Source organism: Accipiter gentilis, chromosome 1 (genome assembly GCF_929443795.1).
Source record: "Accipiter gentilis chromosome 1, bAccGen1.1, whole genome shotgun sequence".
NCBI lineage: Eukaryota > Metazoa > Chordata > Aves > Accipitriformes > Accipitridae > Astur > Astur gentilis.
In genome coordinates, this window is record NC_064880.1 from 45848127 (window position 1) to 45874959 (window position 26833).

At 41.5% G+C, this 26833-nt stretch overlaps 1 protein-coding gene across 3 annotated transcripts in view; it reads right to left on the reverse strand.

The window, feature by feature from the left end:
* The window catches only part of DPP10 (dipeptidyl peptidase like 10), an 882866-nt gene that overhangs the window by 294982 nt on the left and 561051 nt on the right, over nt 1-26833 (reverse strand). For 2 of the 3 annotated variants that reach the window (XM_049813537.1, XM_049813518.1), the window contains exons 26-27: nt 20768-25749; nt 18073-20718 (exon numbers count right to left, since the gene is read on the reverse strand). In XM_049813537.1, coding sequence (XP_049669494.1) covers nt 25612-25749 — 138 coding nt within the window. In that variant the 3' untranslated portion in view covers nt 18073-20718; nt 20768-25611. Of the gene's footprint in view, nt 1-18072; nt 20719-20767; nt 25750-26833 lie in introns of those variants that run through there. The other variant, XM_049813528.1, reaches the window with a different exon arrangement.

Here is a 26833-nt window from a genome sequence, read left to right on the forward strand (position 1 = left end):
TATCCTGTGTCGGGGGCGGGGAGGAAGGTATTTTCAATGATTCATACAGATCTTGAGCTGGGGTCATATCTTCAGACAGCCTAATCTCAGCCACCAAACTGTCATTAGATAGGAAACCAACAACAAAACGTGGTGATTTTCACTGCTTTTATAGCCAGGCCTTTCCCTGAGAAGCTGAGAAGAGGACAAAAGTCAAGAGTTTTGTAATCGTGCCTTGAATTTGTGCAAGAAGCGGTAGAATTTTCTCATGGCACAGGCATGAAGAAAGTAGAACTACTCTCCCATTGTCACAAAATAAGACTTTTTAATGAATTTTTTTTTTTAATGTCTTGATCTAAGGTGTATTTTTCACTTTTGATCCATTAATGAAATCCTTGATTTACTATCAGGTATCTAGTAGTAATAACACTACCTGGCATGTTTCTGCCTTACAAGCTACAAAATACCAAACTCCATTTTCCTCAAAGTACCTCTCACGAAATGCATTTCTCTTTTTCTTGACATGTATAAATATGTATCTAAAGGTAGTAATTTCACAGCATCTTTTCCCTTTTGTGTAGGCGGTTTAAGTTACCCACTCACCTAAAGGACTGTTTCCATACTCCAATGCAGGTTTCAGTCCTACCTTGTCCTTGAGTACAAATCAGAAGGAGAACACACATCAAAGATGCATTTTCTCTAAGGTTTTAGCTTGTCATCTACTTTAATTAAGCAACCATGGGGGTGTTTTCAGCACAAAAGAGGCTGGTTCTTTCTTGTGAAGCTCAGGCAAAGGACAACAAGCTATGCACACTGTAACAATAAGCGCATCTCCTACGTCTTAAAATGCCCCCACAAACCGATTTGACAGCTGAGACATGTTAGTTTAAGCCTGCTTCTGCTTCAGAGAGCATCGTATATCCTGTTTATCTCACAGTGGGAGCTGCAAGCCCACTGCAGCGTTGGCCAAAGCGCTCCCAGAGAAGGCTAAGTGCACTTTGCCAGGAGCAGAATTAGCCCCACGGTCTTCTGCTGCCACAAGCCATTCCTGCTGTACGCTACCCACGATTTTGATTGTGTCTAAAGCACCTGTGAATAATGATATATATTCCTGAGCGCCTTCTTTCATCATTATTTCATTTAGAGTGATTTTAGGAACGTTTCTTTTGTAGAACTGCCTTTACCCAGTCCAAAGCCGAGCCCTTCTGAAAAAGTCTTTTAAATAACTTTTTCTGGACCCTTTAGTCTTCAAGAAATGATCCAAGCCAAAAAACTGCTGTTACTCTTTATCTCTGAAGGAACATAGGGTATGAAGAAAAAGAAATCCGGTTTCAAGAGCCAAGTCTTTCAACAGCTAGTTGTTTTCAAGCATATGTAAAAATAAAATGTTAAGTTGCCTTCTTTTTGTCTTTCACCTTCAGTAACTTTTCAACTTTCATTCTTAGGATTGAGGTAAAGGGTAAACAGGGCACCTCTCCTTCATTTTGGCAGCAGTAAGAAATAAATTATGTCATATAGTGCTTTTTACCACAAGTCTTTTACATTTATATACATTTTCAACTGGACAAAAATGCCCAGTCACCTAACGAACTCTTTTCTTAATGAGAAACTGAATTCTGACCCATGTTGCACTTCTGAGTCAGCCCCATCTCACCATGATTCAGCAAGTCATGTCTCAGAGAGATACCACTAGAAAAAGAGACAATAGACACCACTAGAAAAAGAAACAATCAAATTCCTGCACACTAGAGAAGCAGCAACTGAACTGAAACGATGGAAATACCTGTGGTATCTAGAAAACTTCACGTACCTTTTTCCTTCAAGAAGTAAATACGTCCTTAAATACATTTAAGATACTCTGATCCTAAACTGCGGAATGGCAATAATCACTTTGTCATGAGGATTTGCTGAGCTGCTGAGGTGACAAGCGTTGTCCTCGAGCTACCTAGCTATAAGGTCACCTCGTCTGAGACATTTCTGTCAGGGGTTTTACACAGCCCCGTCTTCCCTTAGAGGATGCTGAATAGCAATTCTTTCCTACTTCTGTGCCAACAGGGCTTCAGTTCAAGAGTCCTAGCAAATGGCTGACACTTCACATTTCTAGGTGTATATATTTTGTCCAAATGCCACAGACCATGTCTATTTTACTTTTACTTGCAGTATAAACTGACCTTTTATTGTTCATTTGAAAAGTCTTTGCTTCTATATCTCGTTTTCCTCAATTCATTTTTTGGTCCATAACAGATAGGTGCTAGTCAGTAAAGTACTTGAAAAATTACCACTTTAATAATGTATTAAAACTATGTAACAGCATGATGAAAGAGGCAGTTTAGAGCATGCTTTAGCATTTCTCCATTCTATTTTTATGGAGTGGAAAACATTTCCAATTATTTAATGTTTTATTAACTTCTAATTTGCGTCATCTAGCTGCGATTTATCATATGATTCCATGCCAGAACTGGGGATTCCTTATAAATCAAAACATGCAAATCAATAAAATGAAATCAAACAAATCATAGTATTAAATGTTTCATAACCTAGATTTTTATCGGCTTATATAAACTTTAATTAAAGTTAAGTTTAATTCATTTTAGTTAGCTTATCTGCCATTGTATAGCAAAATGACTACTCTGCTGCTTGTTTTGTATTTCTGTTTTATTTTGATATAAAAGTAAGACTTTTGCACAGTACAGTGCTGAAAGGTGTGGAAATTACAGGAGAATATAAAGCACGGGGAACATCCTTGGATATCAGTGAAGTAGTTTGACATTTACTGTGATGTTACAGAAGGGACTAGACCCTCTAACAGTGACACTCCAGGGAGCAGCATTGTACCACTTGGCATGTGCCTGACCTAGCAGGGGTTGAAAGACAGTATTTGTGGAAATAAACAGCAAGGAAAACAGCGCTAGACCATTAGAAAGTAATGCAAAAATGCCACAGTCTTTAGGTTAGAAGACTTCTCAAATCAAGTCTTTCCTTTAATCCTTAACATATTGTTAACTTTTCAGGTAATGCCAGATATGCCAGTTCTCTCCATTTATCTGTTGTGTATCACCTCTCAGACAGCAGATCCTTCATGCCTGTTTGGTAGAAAATTTGGGATAAAAATGCACAAACCGATAAATGCATTTTGGCTAAAAATGTATGAAGTCTGTCTGGAACAATGATCAGCCTCATTAGACCAAATTTCTCCAAATTTCCACTTGGTTTAGTAACAGTCATAGCAGTTGACTATTATTTACTCACAATGTTGGCCAATTCTGACAAATGTACTTTCTGGAAAACATTGCTAGCAAATCTTTATTGAGTAAAGTCTCAAGATTTAGATGTTCAGAACATACAAATTTACTTGCACCGTGCATCATATTTATAAAGTGAATATTCAAAATTTCTGACTACCAGTGTTTCTAGTTCTATCACATCCTTTTTGAGGGAGGACAACAATACACAGGGTATTCAAGATTTCAGGATGGCTTTCTGAAAACCTGATTTCTACAACTGCATAATAATGTTTTCCTTCTTATCCTTTATGCCTCCTCTATAATCTCCAGTGCTTTACTTGCCCTTCTTGCCATTGAACTTCACCCAGTATCCAGAGAACAATCCAGAACGGCTTCAAGATCTCTCCCTTGCATAGTAAAAGCGCAGTTAGAGCCTACCATGCACAAAAATAGAACAATTTTCCCCCTCTATGCATTAATTTGCGTTATTGCCACTGAATTTTATCTGCAATTTTATTGCCCAGTCATCCAGGATTGCAGTATCCTTCTGGACGTGTTGGCAGTCAGCTTTGGATTTGTCAGAACAAAGCAATTTAGTATCATCAGCCTAGTTGTTTTCTTGGCTCCATATTTGTCTCTTTTTCTGATCATTTATGAATACCTTGAGTAGAACAGATCGCAACAGAGTTTTTCCTGGGATAACTAAAACCTGATAATTCATCCTCACCTTTGTTTCTCATCTTTTAACTAGTTTTATTAGTCTTCTATGACATAAAACTTCAAGTCAGTAAGAAAATTTGGTGAAGGGCCTTGGTAAAAATCCATGCACGTGGCGCTAACCAAACAGTCCTGTGCACATACTTTGGCTCTTACTGCAATAGGGATCTCTCCAAAATTCATGGCACCCATTCCCCACTCTTTCATCCCTAACCACGAGTTTTTCCATCCCTTTCTTTCCGTAGCTCCTATTTCCATGTCGGATACAGAAATCAGGCTTTCTGCAATGCATCCACCGCTCCTACAGGCTTTTAGAGACTGGCATTGTTTGCCACTCTACTAAGATATATTTAAACATTACACACTGCCAGTAATAGTTCATCAGTTTTACACTAACGATCCTCAGAGGGCTTTAGGGCAAAAGCATCTGGGCCTGGCAATTTGTAACTGTAACTTGTATTGATTTGCTTTAAAAACATTTTTACTGAGGTCTCAGCGTGGGACGGTTCCTCGGACTCAGCCCGGCGTGGGTCCCACCTCTGCCGTGAACTCTTGTGCAGAGATTCACTGCACTTGTCCGTGATGGTCCCTTACAGCTTTTCTTCCACCTCCAGCCCAGCCTCGCAGGCGTCCTGCAGGCTCTCTGCCCCCTCAGGTTTTGTGAAGGTTTCTATCATCAGCTTTTAGGCCTTCAGGAAGCCATGCCTCAAAATCTTTTCTGATCCATCTACTGTGGTGATACATTTCAGCTACCAGAACTCAGGGTTTTTTTCTACTTTTCCCATTCTTACATATTATTCATGTTTTAAAAGGTGTCTTTACTGTTCCTAATAACATTTTTCATACTGCTGTTTTACCTGGACAGCTTTTTTCCCCCCTTCTAAACTTTTTTTTTTTAAACATGGTATTTACATTTACTCCAGGCATCTAATAGAGCATCTTTAAATAACCTCCATACCCCTGCAAGGTGCTCCTTTAATTGGTTTTCTTCGTTTTATGTTGTTCCCCCTACAAAAGGTAGAAGTTACTGTACTGGGGTTTTAGTGTGTATATTTTTATCTCTGAGAATGTTGAATAGAAAAGTAGTATCTTTATTGATATCGATAGCCTCTTCTACGGTTACATCATTTGCAAGGTTCGATGAACTACTCGCAACTAAATCACCAGCCGATTTTGTTCCTTGGGCTTCCCTGACTACTTGGTCCAAGAAAGAAGCATTAACATCTCTAAAGATGTCACCTCTTCACCAAATCCTGTAAGGTATTCATCCTCTTTGCTTAGGGAAAAGTGGAACAGAAACTATCTCCTGATTCTTGCGAATCACGGCTGATTTCCTTCCAGAAGCATATTCTCTAGACAGTCTTATATTTTAAATAACCCCAACTTACTTGGATTAAAGTCTGCTTATTTGGTAAATGGATGTAAGATAAGGAACGGGAATAAAAAGAAGGCCAAATTAATAGTTCCTCCTACATTAGACTTTGAGAGTCTACATTGCTTGTTGAAGTGTCACAAATGCTGCTTTGCTCTTGAAACTTACTCAGCAAAGCAAAACCTCAGGGTACAATCAACTGTGTTGCTTCTGGATGCTGGAATGAACTGCAGATCTATATATCCTAAGATGAAAGTCATATTCAAGAGATCCAGGACCTAATTTACAAAGGATAATCATTTTGCACGTATAAACCACGGGTGTACATGTTCAAAGTGAGCTCTTCTCTCCATTATTCCCACTGCTTTCCCAAATGGGGCTTTACATTTGCAAATTGAGTAACAAGGGAACTAAATGGAAAAATTACACTAGGCAAACTAGTAACAGGATCGGTATGTTACACATAGGCATTAGTGTTTAGCAGCCTAAATTCACAAATCCACCCTAAAGCAGTGATTCTCATGAGGTATTGGAAAGAATTCTGCTTTTTGGAGGATTTCCTATATATTCCATCTGAAAGCTAATTTAGATTCCTGCAGAGTATAACACAGCACCACTAACGCATTGTAGACATTTTGGGTGAAGCAGTTTCTGCTTTCAGGATTTTGCATCCTGAAATACCTACAGCAGATGGTAGAAAGCAGAGAATCCAACTCAGAGCCATCACATTGACTACTGCTATTGACTGCAAGTAACAAGATTTGTGTCACTTCATCAATCAGCATAACTGTGCATAACACATGGTTAGACTTTTTACTTACCCAGTAATAACAGCCCATCTTCCCAAGACTCATACTGTAAACAGACCTGCAGGTAGAAGTGGAGCAATTGCACCCCATAAACCAGTTGAGAAGGGACTGTGTCAGTGGAGGACAGAATGTGTAGAAGCAGCTGGACTTTGCCTCTGACTTCCTCCTTTCGCTGGCTGTAGTGCTAATTCACATCCATGCAAAACACCGAATGAGACTTTGAAAAGAGGGAATCCAAAGGAAATCCATAGGGCTATTACTAATTTTCATAGAAGTGAGTCTGTTATCCCCCTTTCTATCAAGCCCTCGTCAGTGAGACAGAAGAACCTGCGTATAAAATTGAACCGTGCACAGTATATGCAGAATGAATGAGATATCAAAAGCTAATGAATGGGTCAGTCAAGCAAGAGTAGGTGAATTTGCCCCCAAGGGCCTCTGCTACTTTCATGATTAAAATAACTACTGACTCATCATTTTATATTCCTTTTACTACACCCTTTACCAAGCTGTATTTACACATCCCTGTTGTACATAAGACCTCACTCACCTGTGAGTACCCGTGGTCCCGTGAGTACAAGCCTAAGCCTTTAAAACGGTAGGCCAATTCTAGATCAACAGACAAACTAGAGTGTCTTCAAGGATCTCTACTCAGAGCCATTACAGGCAGAACAAACCCTGTCACTGCCCTCCCTCCACCAACTCTCTGAGGACATCTCTGCAAGGCAGCAGGACACAGAGCCCCATAGGGTCCCCAGCACAGCTGAAAATCAACGTGACCCCACCGGTATTCTGGCTGTTTTGCTCTCCTGGATCGACCAGTATCATGAGAAGAGAGGTGGCTTACCCCGAGCCCCTGTGGCTCTGGCAAATCAGCGCAGCTGATTCACCAAAGTTAAGCAGGCTTTAGGACAAGATTGTGGTAGAAGCACAGTACAAAGTGGCCATAATTCCCAGGGAATTTGGCTCATGGTAGTGATTGCTGGGGGGACTATAAATGAATACAGCAGGAGCCTACAAGTTTTGAATGCCATCAAATAAAAATGAGGGAGCATCAGCATATCTCATTAGTTTTCAACAGGATAAAGAGCTCAAAATATCACACAAGTGTGTTTCCTGAAAATAAATTTTTGGCAGGAGACAGAGATGTCAACAGCAGGAGGAAAAAAAATGTGTTCATCAAGAGATGCTTCCTAAACAGACAGCAGGGATATCACTGAGAGAAGTTTAAGGATGAACACGTCTTGAAAGCCATACTTCATGTTTTATACCACTGATTACTGGTGTCAGAAACCTTTGATCTCTTGAAGAGGCAGGGTTTCAATCTCTTGTAGGGGTAGAATTGTCCATATAAATAACAAGGAAAGGGGTTTTCTTGAGTTTGGAGATGAAACACCAGTTTATCCCAATGAATCGAGGGAAGTTTTTCCTACTCATTCTGAAGAAGCATCCTCAGAAACACCAACTAAGGCCTCCACCTGCACAGAACATGAAAGGTACTCCACATAACCAAGACCAAACAGATTAACTCTCTGGTAATTTCACTGCCAGATCAGGAACACACTGATGCACAACGACAGCCACACTTCAAGTACGTTACACAGAAGGAGACATCCCGCTCAGGGATGCTTCACCTCTGGATCCTGCATGCCTTTCCGCACCAGGTAGGTGCCAGCAGCCCTAACACTGCCAAGGAGGAGGATAGTTCGGTTCCGTCGAGACTGTTTAAAACCAGTCACTGATTACACATAGCAGACGGAGCCAAGTTCTCCATTTACATGGCAGTGGTGCTGCCACAGGTAGCCTGCAAAATGGAGTCATTTAAACAGCCTATGTGATTCAGCATCAGAGATAACAACTAGAAGTCATTTCTGTCCATGGGTAATGAGAAAAGTGCAGGAGCAGGTTATCCACAGCATTTAGGCATTTGCACTCCTGATTATTCTTCCTGGTCACCTCCCACCCATGACAGCTGGCAAGTACCGTCTCTCACCAAAAAACCCAAAGGGGTTGGGGAGGTTGGAGGTGGAAAATCAAAGCAGTTACACAGAAGCTAGCACTGTGAGTTAGCCATGTCCTACCTACGCCATCAGGATGGCAAAGGGAAATTTCAAGGACCTGACTCCTCACTAGGAAACAGGAGGGGGGAATTGTGGGCAACAGCAGGAGGGAGTGAAGTTAAGCAGTTATTTTTCTTTTCCAGTGAGTCTATGGTAAAATTTCAAAACTATGTTAAAACAAAGAGGAATGAAAGAGGCAACAAGCACAACAGGCACAGGATGAGACACCACAGCCACTGAAGGAAAAGGGTATTTTATCTGGGAAGCTTTCTCTGGGCCACTTAATTACCACGGTAGGTGCTTATTCTGTCTTCTCTTCTCTTGCTAAACGTTTACTATTGCACACAGCACTCAACCTTGTCATCAGTAAGGACGGCCGTCAATCAGGAGAAACCCACGTCAGTGTGTTTATCTTCCATCCCATACTCCAGTCTCACCAGGCGTCCAGGAGGAGATGCTCAGCTGGGAGTAGCAAGGCAGTAGTAAGTTTCTTCTGCTTTTTATTCCCACCTTCTGACAAAACAGAGTGCAATCAGCAGTGGTAATGCACTGCGCTTCTGCTGAACATAAATGCTCTAAGAATCAATACAAATAACTATTTAACCATACATATAATGCAGACAGTTTGTTTTGCTTAATCCCTTTGCCCTTGCCCCCACAAAAAACTCTGTTCGTACAGCATAAATAGGTAATATGACAATGCATTAGAGTTGAGTATAAGGTAAATAAATCACTCCTTTTTTGTGCTTTCTCATAGCACTTTATGCCTATTCCTCTGCTTCATATATGGGGAAACAGAAGTCCTAGTAGTTAAGTGCTCTTCTTATTGTGTTATAATGTAAAATGTCAAAAGTAAATCTGTGATACCTTTGGAAATTTATGATGTAAACTGTTCTTCCGAGCTAAGCTATCTTTGCAATTTCACTGGATACAGTAGCTTGGTCTTTCAGGTTGGAAGAGCTGTGCTTCACTATGGCCAGAAATGGATTAGGGAGACTTAACACAAGTCAGACAAAATTGGCTTGAAGCCTAGTAACCCTTATCATTCTTCTTTAGAGAGGTCATTTACAAATGGGTTAGGAAGACTTGGATTCCCATGCTTTATATTTTCATTCTGGCAGAAAAAGCGTGCGCATAGCATGCAGCAAAAGAGATCTCCCCAGTTCCAGAACAGAATAAACCATATAAGAAGTTATTGTCTCACATAAAGTATCTGCAGTGAGAGAACAATACTGTGTCCATCAATGCCCAAAATCCCCATCAGCGTTTGCACTCGCTTCATTCGAGTGCAGCTCACAAATCCTGAATCTCTCGTCTCCTCTAGCACATTCACAGGCTGAGAAAAGTCCCTTAGCAAATATAATAGGTGATTTTTCTCCTCTCAAAGGAAATAAAAGAACTCCGTAGTATTTGCTCAGGATTTTGTAGTAAGACCAACATGGTTCCTTCTGTGTTGTCACTGCACGATCTGCACCAGACTAGGGTAGAGACACTAGGACGAGAGAGCAGGACAGGTCTGATCCAAACCCACTGAAGGCAACTGAAAGGTTCCTGCTGACTCATGGGGCTTTGAATGCAACCCTTTGAGAATCACTGACACCGTTACAAGACTTCTTAAAAAGCCACCTGCCTCAAGCAGAGCAGGATTTATGCCTGCTAAAACACCAGCACAGAGCTCCTGGCTGCAGAGCCGATGGTGGGGTGCAGCAAGGTTGACCATCGCGGCAGAAAGCACAAGCGCGGCGCTAAGTAGGGTTAACACAGAGGGAGCGAGAGGAGAATTTGCATACTCCTCCCATTAGCTGCTCTAAATTTAAGTGTCATGCTGAATGAGAGGCTTGAAAGGAAACCTAGCTATTATTAACGTGCAGCAATCCAACTGCAAAGATGTCAAGACAATCAGTTAGGCAGGATAATCTTTTGCTTGAATGTGTTTTAAGTGCAATTATATTGAGAAAAATTTAGCCTTAATGTTTTGTGCATTTTTTTAACTAATTGCTATAGAAACAAATTAAGTTGTCAGATTATCTCTTCCCCAAATTATCCATCAAAAGCCTCTGTGCTATGTATTTCTTGCATTCTAACAGGCTAAGCAGCTCATGTCAGAGCCCTCTCTAATGGTTTTGAAGGACTAAAGGAGTGTATGTGTGCAGGGAGGGAGGAGGAACAGAACAGGCCAATTCTCCAGGTATTTTTCTTTGGGCACTGTACTTCATCATAAAAGTAGGGTTCTTACTGTTTATGATCTCCAGCAGAATTTTAGCTTCATGTTGTAGAAATTTGAGATGTGTAGTAAAGTGTTATTGTGTTCACCTGGAGAGAGTTAGAAGTTTGTTTTAGCCATGTTCTTTTGAAAAACTTTGTGAAAATGCTTTCACCCATAAAGATAAAAGTTCAGTTTCCATCTGTCTGAAAAGGAGTAGGATGCATGTTAAAGAAAAACACAGATGTCAAATAACAGGATAATTAAAATACAGAAAGAAAACTGAGAAGGGGGACTGTCAGGGAGGTGAGTGGCATAAACAACTCTTAAGTATTTTTTCAGCTATTTAGCAAGAGATAATCTTGTTCCAGAGCTGCAAAACAAAATCACATGTGACAAAAAAGGAAAAGACAAGACAGGAGTATTACGCACGTTTTCACAGAGGAATTCAAGGAGCAGAGGAATGAGGGGGGTTTGGATAAATAGGGTGTTTGTGAAGAGTGCAGGAAACTGGGATCTTGGGTCTGTTTCCCACAGGGTGAGGTAGCATTTTCGTCTTGGTACAGAGGTAGGTCCTACAACAGGACCTGCCTAAGTACAGTCAGTGAATTTAAGGGGGCCGAGGGCAGGATGTCAGCTCTGAGCGAGCCCTGTGGTGTCACAGTTACTACAGAAACAAACCTCTGAGCTGCAAGTTTTACGGGATGTAGGAACCAAGTCCCTTTTTGGAGGGAGTAGATAACACAAAATTTTAAAGAAGGCTCTTTGGCTTGCAGACTTGTTCCCCACCTACTTAGTTGCGGCTTTTGCTGCCTTCAGGTCCCCCGGCTCAGGCCCCAGCTTTAAATCAAGAAATGAAGATGGTTTGGGTACCCACGCTGCAGTTTCACATCCTTACAGCACTGAACACTGCCTTTGACTTCAGCTGACATGCTGCTTTTCTTGCAGCCTTTCAACAGCTCGTCATTTGAAAGCTGGGCGAGCCTTCTTTGTATGTTAGGTCTGGCCACTTCGCTTTTTCATCCAGGTATGAACACAGGATTTGGAATCCTTCTTTCTGATAGTCAAGGCATTGTAGCCCACCCCAAATCAGTTGCATCACTTACCTTTGGTCCTCAAACCCATTTTTAGCACCAGCATTTCAGCTCTACTCAGTGCAACCGTAGACTTTCTCCTTTTCAGGCAGAAATATGGCTGGAAGCCTAAAAGAAGCCCCTTCTACAACTGTGTATTTTGGGGCTTGGTTCCTTGGAACCAAGTACAGGGCAGGTCTTACCACTTCTCCTTCCTTTGCAAACGGTGATTAGCAGCGTGCAGAACTGAACACAAATGTGTCTTGTGCTCTGAAGGAAGGAAAAGTGCTGATGTTGTCAGAGTCACCCTCCAGAAGCCTCACTTCCCAGATTTTTGCCCTTTTTCGCAAGAGGAGATATATTACTTCAAAAAGAAATGCATCTTTCCAGTTTCACCACCTCTGTCTTACCATCCTGCCCCTGGTACCTGAGCATGTTATGTCCTGTACATCTACATCACAGGGATATATTATGGCCAGAATTAACTCGAAAAATCAAGACACAGAGAAGGCACATGCAGATACAGCAGATACCGTGACACGGGAGCTTTTCCGTATTTTTATCTAAAGACATCACAACGCAGTAGCAGAACTAGATCTCCATATCTCTGGCTTCTTATCAATCAACATTGCTACAAGATCATCCAACCCTTTGTACTGCAAACTGATAGCTCTTATAAATATACTATTACATCAAACATAACCTTCCTCTCTATACATAAACCCCTTAGGTTTGGGTTTAGTTACTCCAGGAATCTGGGTCCAGCACAGATTTCCCACAGAGCAGCAACTGTGTAAAACCTCATTCCCTTTTTTTCCTCAACCATGTTAATCTATTCTGTATCTGTGGTACCTGCATCACCTGTAGATACATTTCTGCATCACCCAGTGGAGTTTGTAATTCTCTGCATCTCTTAAAACCATCATATGTGCCAGTTCACATATTACATTATACAGTTAGAGATACCTAAATGAGACATTGATAATCTGAAAAATCAATTTACGTGGACAATCTGAGATCCCCCTCCTCAAGTTGGATGTATTCTTTTACTTTCATGACATTATTGTAATTGCTTAAACCACTTTTGTTGGGATATTTTTTTCCACCTTAATTACCTTGTCATTTACTATTAGGGATGTTAATATGGTCATTAAATGTCAGAAATAGCTTTCAGTTTTTGCTCTCTGTCCGGTTCACATTCCTGCAATTCAGAAATGTCCAGCCATATGCATTTTCTATACTTCGACATGTCTTAAACTATGCTCAGTACCAAGTTTATTACAGCATTAAATTGATGAACTTGCTCTAATAATCAATGTATAAATACTCAATTTAATGCTATAATAAAGAAAACATAAAACAGCCAACTGTTGAGTGTGCTGAGCTGCAGTGACATTTGGTGGTCATGCACAGCAACCAGTACAAGCTTCATTTAGAGAAGGTGGCAGGTTAATTGTAACAAAACACAAATGCAGTACAGCATCCATAACAAGCAGCCTGTACCAGTGATCTAAAGAAGGGAAAAAGAACTGAAAACCTCTTTCCACTCCTTCCAGACTTCCCCTCTCAAACTAACATTCGGAATAAGCAGGTATCTTGAATTAGTACCAAGATGTTTTTATACATTTATATGAAAATATAGTAAGAGATTGCAGCAGGCAACAAGTTGTTTTTCTTCCTCTACAAACAAAATGTTTGTAGCTCCAGACTCCTATTGCCGTAGCTGGATGAAGTGCAGGTTAATGATAGAGCCTGCCCGGATTCAAGAGTTGGTTCAAGCAAAATTTAAACTAATGGAAGCTGGAACCAGTATTGGAGGGGTAACACTCCACAGTGTGACACATCAGAGGTGTGTGTTACAGTGTTCCTTGGTTTTCAGCTAATGTATACTCATGTATTTCCCCCCGCCCCAAAGTTTGCCACAGAGCAAAACCCAAAACAGGAGCTGATGAAGAACTGAAGGCTCCTATGGCAACAGCAACGTTTACCTGTAGAAATTGCAAGCTTCAGCTAGGACTCTAGAAAAGTGCTCTTAAAGCTTTCAAATTTATCGCTAACCAGATTTCATAATGCAGTTTGCGTATCAGTATTTCTGAGACATGCTCTCTTACCTTCCCAGGGTGCTGTACTCATACTATGACAGTTACAGAGGAACCAAGACTGATATGCTGAAAAATGCTAACTGACAGTCAAAGATAGCTTTGCAGATGGATTGAACTATAAAAGATACTGTTTTGCCAAAAAAAGCGGATACTTATCACCGAATTAACTTTTAACAAGCTCAGGTTGACCGCATTATTTTTTTTATCAAAACCATAATCCTAAATTCAGTTACCAGAAGAGCTTGGGTTTGGCCTTTTATCTTCCATCTTTCATGGACCGAAGGGGCTAGATATGGCAGATACCCTACTCCATCACCTCAGCAGAAGCAAAGCACATGAGGAGCGAGCGGATCATCCTCTCCAGTATCAAGCAGCTGACAAAGACAGGTCCTTACCAGCAGGGGCTGAGGACTCTCTACTTCGTACCGCTTCGGCTGGCAATACCTCATGCAGGGCATACGCCACAACCCTGCTTGCAGGTCTGTGGTCGTGTGTTCCACTGCCCCTGCTCTACCACCTCAGGAATTCCCCTTAGGCCTTAGCCTTTGTGTAACGAGCTGGGTGGTTCAGCATCTCTTGAGCGCACCAGGAACTCTTGAGCAGCACCGACCCTACCAAGAATTCCTGTTGCCTGGCGGAGGTGGGGAATGAGAACAGGAATAATTAGTCAGCCCCTCTGTGACTTGGAACATCCCTCTCCTGGATTGTAGCTTGAGTGAAATGGTACCAGTGTTACTGGAATTCCAGTAATTAGCTGGTGACTAAAGACAATCATCTCTTGAATGTATAAACAGGGGTCCTCGGTGAGGCCCTTTGAGCTCTCCTGGACCACAGTGGGCTGTGACCAGCATCTCCCTCTGAGTGGGACGCCTCTCAGAGCTCACGAACTCTCCAGTTTGTGAAAATCGGAGGCTCAACCCTCTGCCCATTGAGAAAATGCCGAGATATTTGATGTGAATATTTCACTGAACTCGAGGGGAATTTTTAACAGGTATATCTTTGTTCACATATATATCTTGGTGTCTGTGTGCACGCGGGTGTGAATTGACCCGGGTATCCAATAGCAAGTATAGTATAAATATTGCCCTTTCAAATCTATAACTAAGTCACCATTGCGACTGTAGTAAATTTTATGGCATCTCTTTATAAGTGTCCAAATGATCAAACTCTGCTAAATCTCGTATTCACCTCAAACTGTGAATGAACCTCAGACTGCTGCTACACATAATTCCTTTGGACATAAACCGTCGACCAAGTCTGGGACTAGGAGTGGATCCAGCCACACCTAAGCTCCATCAGGAGTTTAGAAAGCAAGTGGGTCTTCTCTGAACCTCATGACTCAATGGGAGGGTCTCCCCTAACTTTTTACATCTCCGATTTCTGTGCAAATCATGAAAAATAAATTCAAACTCAATTTTCCTTTGTATGTTTCTCCCTTACACTTTTGCATCCTCAGTCTCTGTATAAATCATTCTAGTTTGATTCCAACTTAATTTTTCCTTGTACACTTCATCCATGTATTAAGTAATAGAGTGAACCTTGCCATCGAACTTTGTGAAGTTGTGCTTTTATAAATTCCTATTAAATCACTTTTGCCAATACCCTTGACGGTGATTCTTTAAGTGGTCTGAACCACTCATTCGTGACAAGGTCAACTGCCTATCTCATGGGGGCTTTGAAATACTACAGTCCTCCAAAATAAATTTACAATTTGCATTCTCTGAAGGCCCTAAAAATAAATAAATGAGTAAGAGCTACGGGATTTGTATCATGTCCAACAGTGGATAACTAGAACACGTGCAGAGTATTCGCCACCCTCTCCACAAACACACTAGATATCGTTACCCCATAGGGCTACTGCAGATTTACATTAATTATTAATACGCACCTCAGCAGCACGCTCGGCCCAATTCAAAGTGAGATGCAGCAACACCTGGTGTTTGTGTGCAAGCCACCCCAGAAGGTTTACAAATTGAATTAAGGAAAAAACGCAATGAGCTGTGGCAGGGAAGATAAGCGTTACATGGGCAGGAAGGCATTGCTTATAGTAACTAATGCGCGGGCATAGCTCAAGTGCCCGTGCCTACAGCAGTAGAGAGCGCAACGGAATTCAACCCCTGTCCACCAAAGGCATCTCACCAGCTCCCGGCCGGCACGCACGTGGCGTAAGCCCTGGTCGTTACAGAGCCGAGGGCTTTGCTGCGCCTTTGAGCGTCCCCGCAGAGGCTCTGCCCTCGGAGCGGACCCCCCAACGCCGCGCAGGAGGCGGGCATTGCGCACAAGTGTCTCAGGAGAGCAAAAAGGTGTGTTTGGAGCGGGTGCGGAATGGGTAGAGGCTCTTAATTTGCAGCACCCGGGACCCCTGAGGGGTGCTGCAGGACCCCAAAGAAGCGAAGGGGCAGGAGAGGCGAGAGCCTGACCCCCCCTCAGCTCCCTGCGCCTGGCACCACCAGCAAATCCAGCTCCAGCCCCCCCATCGAAAATCGCATCCCCTCTTCCCCCCGGACATCGTCCCTGCAGGCAAGTTTTGCTCTAGCTCTGGCTGTACCCAGGTGAGGATGCCACAGTCCCAAACGCTTAGGAAGTGTCGGGATCACGAGGACGTGTGTATTACTGGTATACCAACAAAAAGTTCTCGTCTTTGTATGTGAGGTGTTTCCTCCTTGCGCTTAAACAAGATTTTGAGCAGAGCAGCAGTAGGGTTTCTTTGGGAAGATGGAGAGTCTAGCTATAATGGTATGTACACAGACTTTGAATACGACAGGAAAAAAATCCCTAACAGAAAAGTTATCATTTATAAACCTGAAACATTTCTAAATGCACTATATTTATGGGACTTAGCCACAGCAATGTTTCTAGTCAAAGTACTGTATGCCATTTAAACATGGAAGCCGTTTTTCCAAAACACACGTTTAGCTCAGATGGCTCTGCTGTCTTAAGAATCGCGTGTAAAAGATGCACCGCACATTTCTCTGCCTTGCCATCACCGTATTTCAAAAACTGCTTATATAAATTATTGAACTGCCTATTGCAGCATATCCTTCTGAGCCTGGTAGCAGCTTTTCTAGAGGAGAAAGGAGGAGCTTCAGCCAGCATTTAAGTGATCTGCTCACCTCAACAGAAGACCACAGCACGGACCTTCCCTGCCATACCCCCCTCTCACCACCAGACCCAGAATGCTTCTGTATAACGGTTATACAGAGGGAAAAATCTAAGAACTAATTCAAAAATCTTAAGCGTGGTCTCCAGCACTGCGTGTCATCGGTTGCGGGTACCACCAGTAACACGCAGGGGGTGGCACCCAAGGCTGCAACGCATCCCTGTTAGATACCAAAAGCCAAAATATCTGCTGCCTCTGCCCATTACCCACTTTTGGTGGGCACAATAGTATTAAGAGTTAACTGTAGAATAGTAACAACCTGGAAATATCTTCCATGAGCAATCCTGAGTCACAATTTAAGTCCGTATGTTTGAACAGAGATTTAGTTGTCAAATATCCCAATCAAAGCTTTTTTTTAAAAGAGAGGAAGGGGAAGCCTTCTGTTCAGGGATGGCTCAGTTCAGCTGTAACTCTCTTTTACTACCCTCCGAGTAGGGTTTTTGAGGTTTTGAACTTTTCAGATACTCCACATGAAGGTCCCTCACTGAGAAATCACTATTTCTTAGTCCTACCATGACAGCTTGCATTTAAGGACTCTGCTTCCTGCCTCACCAAAGCACTTCTTTGATACTTTGCCAAAGAATAGCAGGTTGGATTTGTCATAGACCAGCTTGACAGCAGATTGCTGGTCTCTCCCTGTTTTAAAACAAGTGTTGGGGGGGTGGGGGGTAGAAACAACCCATAATCCCCTTTTTTTCAGGAGCATTTTCATTTTAACTTCATTTTTTGGTGTTTAAAATCTTATTTAAATCAGACTTCGAGGTTTCCTGCCTTTATTTCATTCCCTCCTTCAGTTTTGTCCTGTTTTGAATAAAAGGAAGAGTCGAAATTTTCTTTCCTGGCAATTTCTAAGCTTCCTCCTTCCAATCAGCCCTATTTGTTCATATACTGGGTAGCGGACATCCTGTTCTACTTTACACAGATTTCTGCATTTGTAGAGTTTCACCACCCCACCTATTGCATTTTAAATTGCTATTACTTGCTTTCACATACACACTGATCCAGTTAAAACGTAGAACTAGTCTGATACGTGTGAAGTTGTGATGCGTCTTAAGACTCAGAGAAAAAACGTAATTACTGAAAACATAAAAGAGTATTAAGAACGAGGAAAAAAATTGTAACCCATCCATGGTTAGACAAGCAGTAGCTCCCTCGCAGCACTCTTGTCGTGGTTTAACCCCAGCCAGCAACTAAGCACCACGCAGCCGCTCACTCACTCCCCCCCATCCAGTGGGATAGGGGAGAAAATTGGAAAAAAAGAAGTAAAACTCCTGGGTTGAGATAAGAACAGTTTAATAGAACAGAAAAGAAGAAACTAATAATGATAATGATAACACTAATAAAATGACAACAGCAGCAATAAAAGGATTGGAATGTACAAATGATGCGCAGTGCAATTGCTCACCACCCGCCGACCGACACCCCGCCAGTCCCCGAGCGGCGATTCCCCTCCCCCACTTCCCAGTTCCTAAACTAGATGGGACGTCCCATGGTCTGGAATACACCGTTGGCCAGTTTGGGTCAGCTGCCCTGGCTGTGTCCTGTGCCAACTTCTTGTGCCCTGGCTGGGCATGAGAAGCTGAAAAATCCTTGACTTTAGTCTAAACACTACTGAGCAACAACTGAAAACATCAGTGTTATCAACGTTCTTCTCATACTGAACTCAAAACATAGCACTGTACCAGCTACTAGGAAGACAGTTAACTCTATCCCAGCTGAAACCAGGACAAGTCTGCCTCCAGCTGGCTCACAACGCAGGGCAGAGAAGCGCTGGTCCTGTGTGGTTTCCACCAAGGTTTCTTGCCCTGCCAAGTACACGGTGAGTGAAGGGAAGGACTCTCAAAATCAAGCACCACCACCCACTTCCCTTACACTTCAGGGTCACGAGCACATCCCCAGGCCCACTTCAGAAACCTCCACTCCCTCCTTTCTCCCCCGAAGAGCAGGATTTCATCACCCACCCTCTCCAGAACAGCCCCGCAGCGGCACAAGAGGAGATCTGAGAACCAGCTTCCTCCAACCTCAAATACCACCCCAAGCCCTTCCCTTGAAAGATTCCCTCTTCCCCAAGGAGGGCAAGCAGAGGAGGAGGCTCTCCTTTCAACCACGCAGCTCCCTTTCTCTCCCTGCTTTCCCAAAGAGGCCTTTGGGCTGCTGCTCCCCCTCCCCATGGGTGCTCTTCAACTCCTTCTTCTCTAGTGGCACGGGAAAGCAAGTCAACCATTAAGAGAAAACCCTGATGTAGTCGTCAGGTGTTATGTTGTGCATCTACATTGCACCGGACGCATTTGGCACTCGGCCCCACAAGTTTAGTCTCTGCTATAATTAATGAATATACCAACGGAATTAAACCTGCTCATCCTATTCTCATTACATCATATTAAGACAGAGAAGAGTCTTGTCCTAATGCTGTTTATGAACCACATTTCAATTTCTTCACTCAGGGTAAATAGCACCTTGCTCTGTTTTCCTACTGTGGTGAGGCTTCTTCATGAAGCACTGTGCCGCTCATTGCGATTAGCTGAATCTCCTGCTCTTCCAATTTGTTATTGCTAAGCTCTTAGCTTACACTCTGGGCTTTGATTTTATTTTATTTTTTTTAGTAAAGAAAATGTACCGATAGTCACTCAAGTCCTTGTTGGAAAAATCTGACCACAATCTTGCTTCCAGCCCCATCTCAGAAACAAGTTCTTGAACCCAAAAATGCAGGGCAAAGCAAAGCTACAAAATTTGATACACTCACTGTGCTCTTTTTAAGCCTGATAGTTCTGCCTAAATCAATTTTCGACACTTCCTTTTCTTTTGTCTTGCTTAATTCCAATTACACTGCCAAATGATCGTACTTGTTCCTTCATTTGTGGCCCTCAGCTTCCTCGGGTAATGTGTATTTTTCATATGATGTTTCTACAAAACCTCCTTCAAATATTTCACTGGTATTCAGAGTCACTGTATTTCCACAAGCATTTCTTACAAAAACAGTTAAGTCCCCCTGTCCAAGTTCAGTACAATTTCCATTCCAATTAAAAAAATGTCAACCCATCAGTCCAACATATGTACTGTCTAGTACAACCCAAAAAGAAGAACAGTTAACTTGACAATGTAAATAGCTTTAAATGTAACAATTTGCAGTGTTTTGCAAAACAGAAGATTTCACCGTAACTGCTTATTTCAAATGTGGAATTATATTTAACAATTCCGATCTTATAATGACTATCTGAAATGTAGGATATAAATTAAACACAGGACTAAAAATCCGTAAGAAACCATGTAATTAATCATTCTTTTGTTGTGAAAATAACTGAACGTTCTGGCTCTCCTGCATTAGTTTAAAGTTTATTGAATCACGAGTTGGGTACATTTGTCTCTAAGGTTACCGGGTTTTGTGGTACACGCTAAACCACTTTATTTTAGAGCGAAAACTCTGGATAGAGCAACATACTGCAATAAAACACCTCTTTGCTTGTCTCCTCACAATACTCTTCTTTCTTACCTCTCTCCTAATGGTGCTGAAAACCTTCTGAAGAATGGATCCTAGACATTAGTTTATTTGTCAAATGTATATGCCGGGAAAAGGCTGACAGGTGCCGCTGCTGGGACAAACTGGTGCACTTCTTCAGGCTTGTTCTGCTCTGTTCAAAGATTTTAGAAGGATCTGCTTATTTTATAAAGCAACTCTTCTGCAATATTACCAGAGACGAAACATTCTGTCCATGCATCTATTCTCTTTCCTCTTTTTCACAGTGATGTTAGAGCATTTACAGACACTGCCGGAGCTGTAATTCCTGCCAGCTGGCCGCTCAGCTGGAGTGCGTTTGAGTGGATCACCAAGTGCCCGGCTCAAGCTCCCCACCCTCACCTCTGACTAACGAGAACAGCAAGACAACCGCCCTGCTTAGTCATTTTATAACAGACTTTTCTTATTCCTGAGGTAACAGTTCCCTGTCTTTGCGCATCGATTGTGCTCCCGTTCCAGCGTTCTGGATCCAGCAGGGACTTTGACAGACTAAACTCGGCGTAAAACCCTCCTCGGCAGAGAGCTGCAAAGGCTCTGCGCTGGGCGGAGGACGGGACCGCCTGCAAGTACGGTTACCTGCGCCCTACCTGAGCCCTCTGGACATCACCTGCACGTCAACATCTAAATTCTCTTAGAAGCACCCCCGACAGCTGTGCTCTGAGCTCACTTATGACACAAAATACGTTTTAGCGGAAAACATTTTTCTAATCACTTTCCTTGGGGAAGTATCTCCTGAGTATCTTCCTTCCAATTATATTCCCGCTGCTGGTTTTATCAATCAGAAGTTGTTTTTTTTTTTTCCTTTGGTCATGAAATCTAAAAATGGGCTGTTAGCACTTCATGGGATATTTTAATTAAAAAGAATTGTACATATTATTTGTGTCCTCATGGGGTATAGCCATTATTAAATCAATTTTGTTGTTGTTGAGTTAGACTTATGTAAAGGCAGGATATTGGATTTCTAAACTAATTATACAGGCAAGAAGTCTAGTCCCAAGTTTAATGGAAACTTTGGACTGCATACACTCAGGTGGTTTAATTTCCTTAATTCTATCCAAATACCCAATCCACTTCATCTACCAGCACTGTAATTTTCAGGCATTGGAAAACAGGCATTTCTTTTACTTACCGCTGCACATTTTGGTACTAGGTTTGTAGGAAGCATGTTGTGTTACCTCCCTGGTGACTGAACCACCAACACTTGTCATCCACCTCCCTCCTTGAAGCCAGGTTCCTTCTCGACTTTCATGTATGAAATGCAACAGATAGAAGTTTAACTAAATCCTTTCTTTTCTTTTCAAAGCTCCAGGCACCTTGGAAGTTGTGACTCTCTTTAGCCACATCCCACGAGCTCCCCATTCTCTGAAGCACTCTTGAAATTGTTCAAAGGAAAAAGAGAAGGGATCTGAACGGTACTGAAAGATGTTTTGCAGAAGATGCACCAGTAATCAATACCAGTGAGCTTCTTCCTTCCCCAGAGGCAACTGACTCGACAGCAGGAGTTAACTTGAAGTAAATATAAAACTCTACGACCACTGCACCTTGCCTATGTGTTTTTAGGCTGTGCAAAAGAAACTGGTATTCAGTCTCTTTGGGCCAGTCTTCCTTTTGCTTCAGTTTCTTCAGTAACATCTAACAAACCTGCAAGGAGGGATACTAGGTTACACCTTGTACCCTCCGCATTTCATTAAAGGAGCCAACACTCAACGCTCCCAAGTTGCCATGGAGAATCTTTGGCTTCAGATCAAATACGGCTCTTCTGCCTTAAAAGGCACAATTTCTCAACTAAATGAACCTAACTGACTCCATACTCAAACTAAGTGCCAGAACTGAGAGAACAGAGGCAATCATCTTCATTTTCAGACACGGGTAGATCTACATATGCCAAAACCATAGGAACAATGAGCACTTGGTTATAGCAAATCATAGCAGACGTTGATCAAACCAGGTCATAAATAATTCTGTCCTCACTGCAAAAAGATTAAAAAAAAGAATTTAAAAATAATCAGCCTTTCTTTGTACTCAACAATCTGGGAAAAAATATTCCAATTGACATGCAGTTACTCCCGATTTTGTAATATAATTGAAATTTCAATATGACCTACAGGTTTCATAGATTTTGCAAGTCCTAATAGCAGAAAAAGGAGAGAGGAAATCAAGAAGGTAGAGATAAGCTCTAGCAAGCAGTAAATGGATGTGCTGATTCCCTAGCTTTCCAGAAATTAATGGGTCTAGTCTAGTAAGTGTCATATTTTAAGGACAACTGAATCAAACAGTCATTTTTCAGACCTAAAATGTCATCACAGTGCTTCACAATGGATAAGTTACAAACCCCCTATGTTTTTCATGCCATTTCTGTCCAAGGCGTACTAACTCTTGATCAATACTGTAGATCACAGAGACCAATTAAGGAGTGATTGCCATTAGTTATGTATGTAGCACCTGATAGATAACAATATTCAGTTGTGCTGTAAGGGGAAGAAATATTTGAACAAGTTAGCAAGAGTATAGAGATACCCTGTACACCAAATTCTTTAGTCTTAACTAGAATCAGAGGCTGCATCTGCAAATACTTTTGCAGTATCTGAATTTAACTCATACATAAAAAATTCAGAAAGACCAATTAATCTGGGTCTGATGCTCACCCTCATATATACATTTATGTAAAAATACCTGTATACGTAGGACAGTGTGAGAAATATGAAAAACATTAAAAGCGTACCACATTTCCACACAGATAACCCACATTTCAGGTAACACGCTTTTTAAACACACCAGTCCTGGCAAAAGCACTCTTACAGAAGCCATGTCCTCATGCCACCTTCATATTCAGGTAAGTTGATCAAAATTGGAGGCGAGATGCTGGGATAGAAAGAGTAGGGAATGGGGGCCTGAAACAGTGAGTTGAACGGGGAAAGGAGAAGACTGGGTGTGGGTTCCCAGTCTGATCTGGGATAACGTATTTCCTGAGCACATGCATAATGCTGTTGCTGAGACACAAGCCTTGTTTTCTTTTGCAGGTAACTAAAGGCTATACATGTGAAAGGTAGTAAATATGAGCATATCGTGGCTGTCTTGCAGAGAAACAGCCAGCGCCTACTGAGAAGAATTCACCTTTCCACGTAGCCTCGGCACGCCGAGTCTATGCGGTACGCTCAACGCGTGCGCCCAGCCTGTGGTTTCTTCGTCTGCATTTGGCTCAAATCGGGAAAAATGTCCCATTGAATTCAACTGGATTAGGACCTCATTTACCATGTTTGGTTAGGAAAAGCATCGGTATTGTCAGGTGAGCTTTTATTAAGTAATGGGTGTAATTTATAAAATCACAATCTAGAAGTCCCAGCCAATAGAAGACTTCAAAATGTTGCTCCTCTATAGAAAACAGGATTTGCAAAACCTTGTTTGAATTCTCTTACTTTTTTTGTTGTTTTGTATGGTCTTACTGTAGTGCACATAGTAGCCTCCATACATATATACCGTACCTAATACTATACATATGCACTCCACATGGACTATAAATACCACAAAGCAAAGCCATACTTTGTGGCGACACCGGGACCCAAACAAGATATCATTGCACATTAAAATTGTATTAAAATAATTGAAAAATAGTTAAACATTGCTAATAAAACAAGATAAATACTAAACATTAAAAGACAGAGACTTTGCAGTGTTCCATAAAACTGCCCCTTTCAGACAAATTACTTATCTGCATCATAAAAAAATGCTAACTGTGAAAGAAAATACTCCAGAAAAAACTAATGACTAAAAAGCTTTAGGTGATTTTTGATTACATGAAAAACAATTCTCATTCTCCATAAAATATGCAGAACTTTGCATCTTAAATAGTATAGTTACCTTCAAAAAATTACTTTCTTTTTAATCTTGGAAGAAATTAAACCTTAATTGGGTAGGAAAGTATTTGGAATATATCCAGAAAGAAAAAAAATACAACCATTCTCATGTAAGCGGCACAACATCTGTCAAGAGTTTTCACATACCTTCAGGAAGATATCTCAAATTAAGTCAACATTGTACTTGATTTCAGTGATCAGAGTTAATATTCTGCAAACCCAAACTGGCTGCCTTGTTTATTTCATAGTTTCAATTTCTATTGCTGTAATTCACCTTGGCAAATAAATGGATGTATGAGGGGCTCGCCCTCTGAATAAATAATAAAATTTAACTTGTCAGGAGCTTCCTTTGCCTTGAATGAAAAACATTTCATTTCTTTGTCGTGCTGTTGAAGCTAAATCCTGTTGCAAGAGACTTAACGAGCAGCCCTGGAATAAAAACTAATGGTGTGTTCCAGCTACGTGGCCACCTTGATGAATACTAGAATTACATCTGAGACCAGATGGAAGAAAAGGAAGATGCGCTATACAAAATATGTCTTCATTTGAGGATTAAAGTATTACTCAGTGGCATTATACATTGTTAATAAATTTTCTTTATCTGAAACTATAATTTAATATTTATGTATCTAATTTACATGTGACAAAGTAGCATATTCTAAAATTAGAGTGTAACCAGCAAACTATTAACTACTATAAACAATACCAAAACACAACTCAAACATATTTTAAGGAAACAATAGATACATTTTGGACTGGGGAAAGATTTCAATTGCAGATATTGTTTTAAATACAGCTGTTAATTACGTCTTGAAAAAAATTCTCCAAGCTGAGAAAGATTTTCTGCTTAGGGAGTCCTGGGTATATACATAAAGACCAAGAGTACACTACCAAAAAGTCCCTTATTGGTTACTAGTAGGTACAGTAACAATAGTAAATGCTGAAATTGGGGGGGGCGGGAAAATCATTTTCAGTATCAATGTTATATGATGCACTAGACAATATATCCCCTTTGAGCAGAAACTAGAGAAAATATCGTGCCCTTTATTATCTCTGTGGTTTCTTATGTGTAATAGACAGCGAAAGAATTGCACTTATTGTAACGTTACAGTAAAGTGTTAGATTGCAGCTCACCTTTTAAAATATTAGTGGCCATAATACTTATGATAGGTTGTGCATTATGCAAAGATGAATAAAGATGTGCATTTAAATTAAAAAACGAGCAACCACTTACAGAACCAACAGTGAGGCTTAACATAACAAACATGCACTAACCCTACACTTATGCAAAACTAAGTTCTTCCAGGAAACTGTAACCAACTGTTGACCTTCCACAAAGGTAAAGGTTTTGTCCCTTGGTAATATGTTTGGACTTTGTAGTTGAATTCCAGTTTATTAGCTCATTGTCTGTAAATGTGCTGTTCCACTGTGATATCCTTTAGCTGCCCTTGAGCTTCTGCAGAATCTGCAATCTCACAGTCACTTTTATTTAAGGTTTTATTGAGCCGCAAAGTAAGTCCCCTTCAGTACTACACAAACAGGCTTCCTTATTCATCCTCTTCAGGTTCCTGTGGTAAAATTGGTGTCTCCTCCTTTAAACAAGCACTAAAAAACCCAAGGATTGTGCTGTAAAGGTGATATTTGCTTTTCTCAGAAGCAATGTTATGACCTTCATCCGGGTAGATCTAGCAGAGGAGAAAGGACAAAAGTAAATAGTTTTTTAAAGGCTTTTCAAATATTTAGGGCTCTAATTTTCTTTCTCCAGTCTTCAAAATGTTTAGATGACAACAGGATGATAACATTAGTTTTATGGCATCAAGGAAAGCTAATAAAACTCAAAGTAAAACTCATTCTCTTGGAATTTGAACTTACATCAAACAACCACTGCAGTGGGATCTGCAGAAGGGAAAAAATTTATTTTCCCAGTCATTGAGCTTACAACAGTTTACTTAGCTGGCATTTTCAATAGTGTCTAGGCATCCAAATCCCATTAACGTCAACGAGGATTAATTACCTCATGCTTTTAGGGACCTCTCAATATCCCAGCTTCTAAAGTGTTCAGCGAAAACCCTTTTTATTCACATTTTTAACTATCTTCCTGTCTTATCTAAAGCCCATCATCTCTCTCTCCTAGGATGGATGTGGGCATTTTTATTTCTTAACTCAAATTCCACTGGAAATTTCTCCCAAGCGAGGCTGAACAAAAATCTGCAGGCTGAATGAAGAAATCCAGGCCACAAGGTTTAGGACAACGGTGGCCTGAGGCAAAAAGCTTCAGCTGCTTCCTCAAACTCAGGTTATCACAAGGTTGCACGAGAACGGTTCAACGGGGCTCTTCTGAGAGACCTCTGTCATTCCTGCTTCTTCCTCTCTCCACCGGCCTTCCCATCACCTCAGCTGAAATCACAGGGACAGCTGGAAGGGATCCTACCCCACTCAGATTTCACACAAAAAGTCCTTTTCCCTTCAGAAGTAACGCTAACCCCCTTGCTACCGCCTCCTCCCCGATGTCAGCGCACACGCTTCAGTGGAAACTACAGGTTCACCTGCGGTTCAGCGAGGTTGAGGTTTGCAACGTGTAACCTCAGAGATAACTGGAGGAGTGACCCCAAACCACATCGTCTAAGATATTTAAGAAGGTTTAATGCAGTCGGAACCCTTGGCCAGCAACATCCACGTGCTCCGCGCTGGGTCCTGTGCAAGTGTCTACGAGAGCAGCACGCCCTGTCGTGCTGTCCCCAGCCTGTCCCTCACGGCACCCTCATCCTC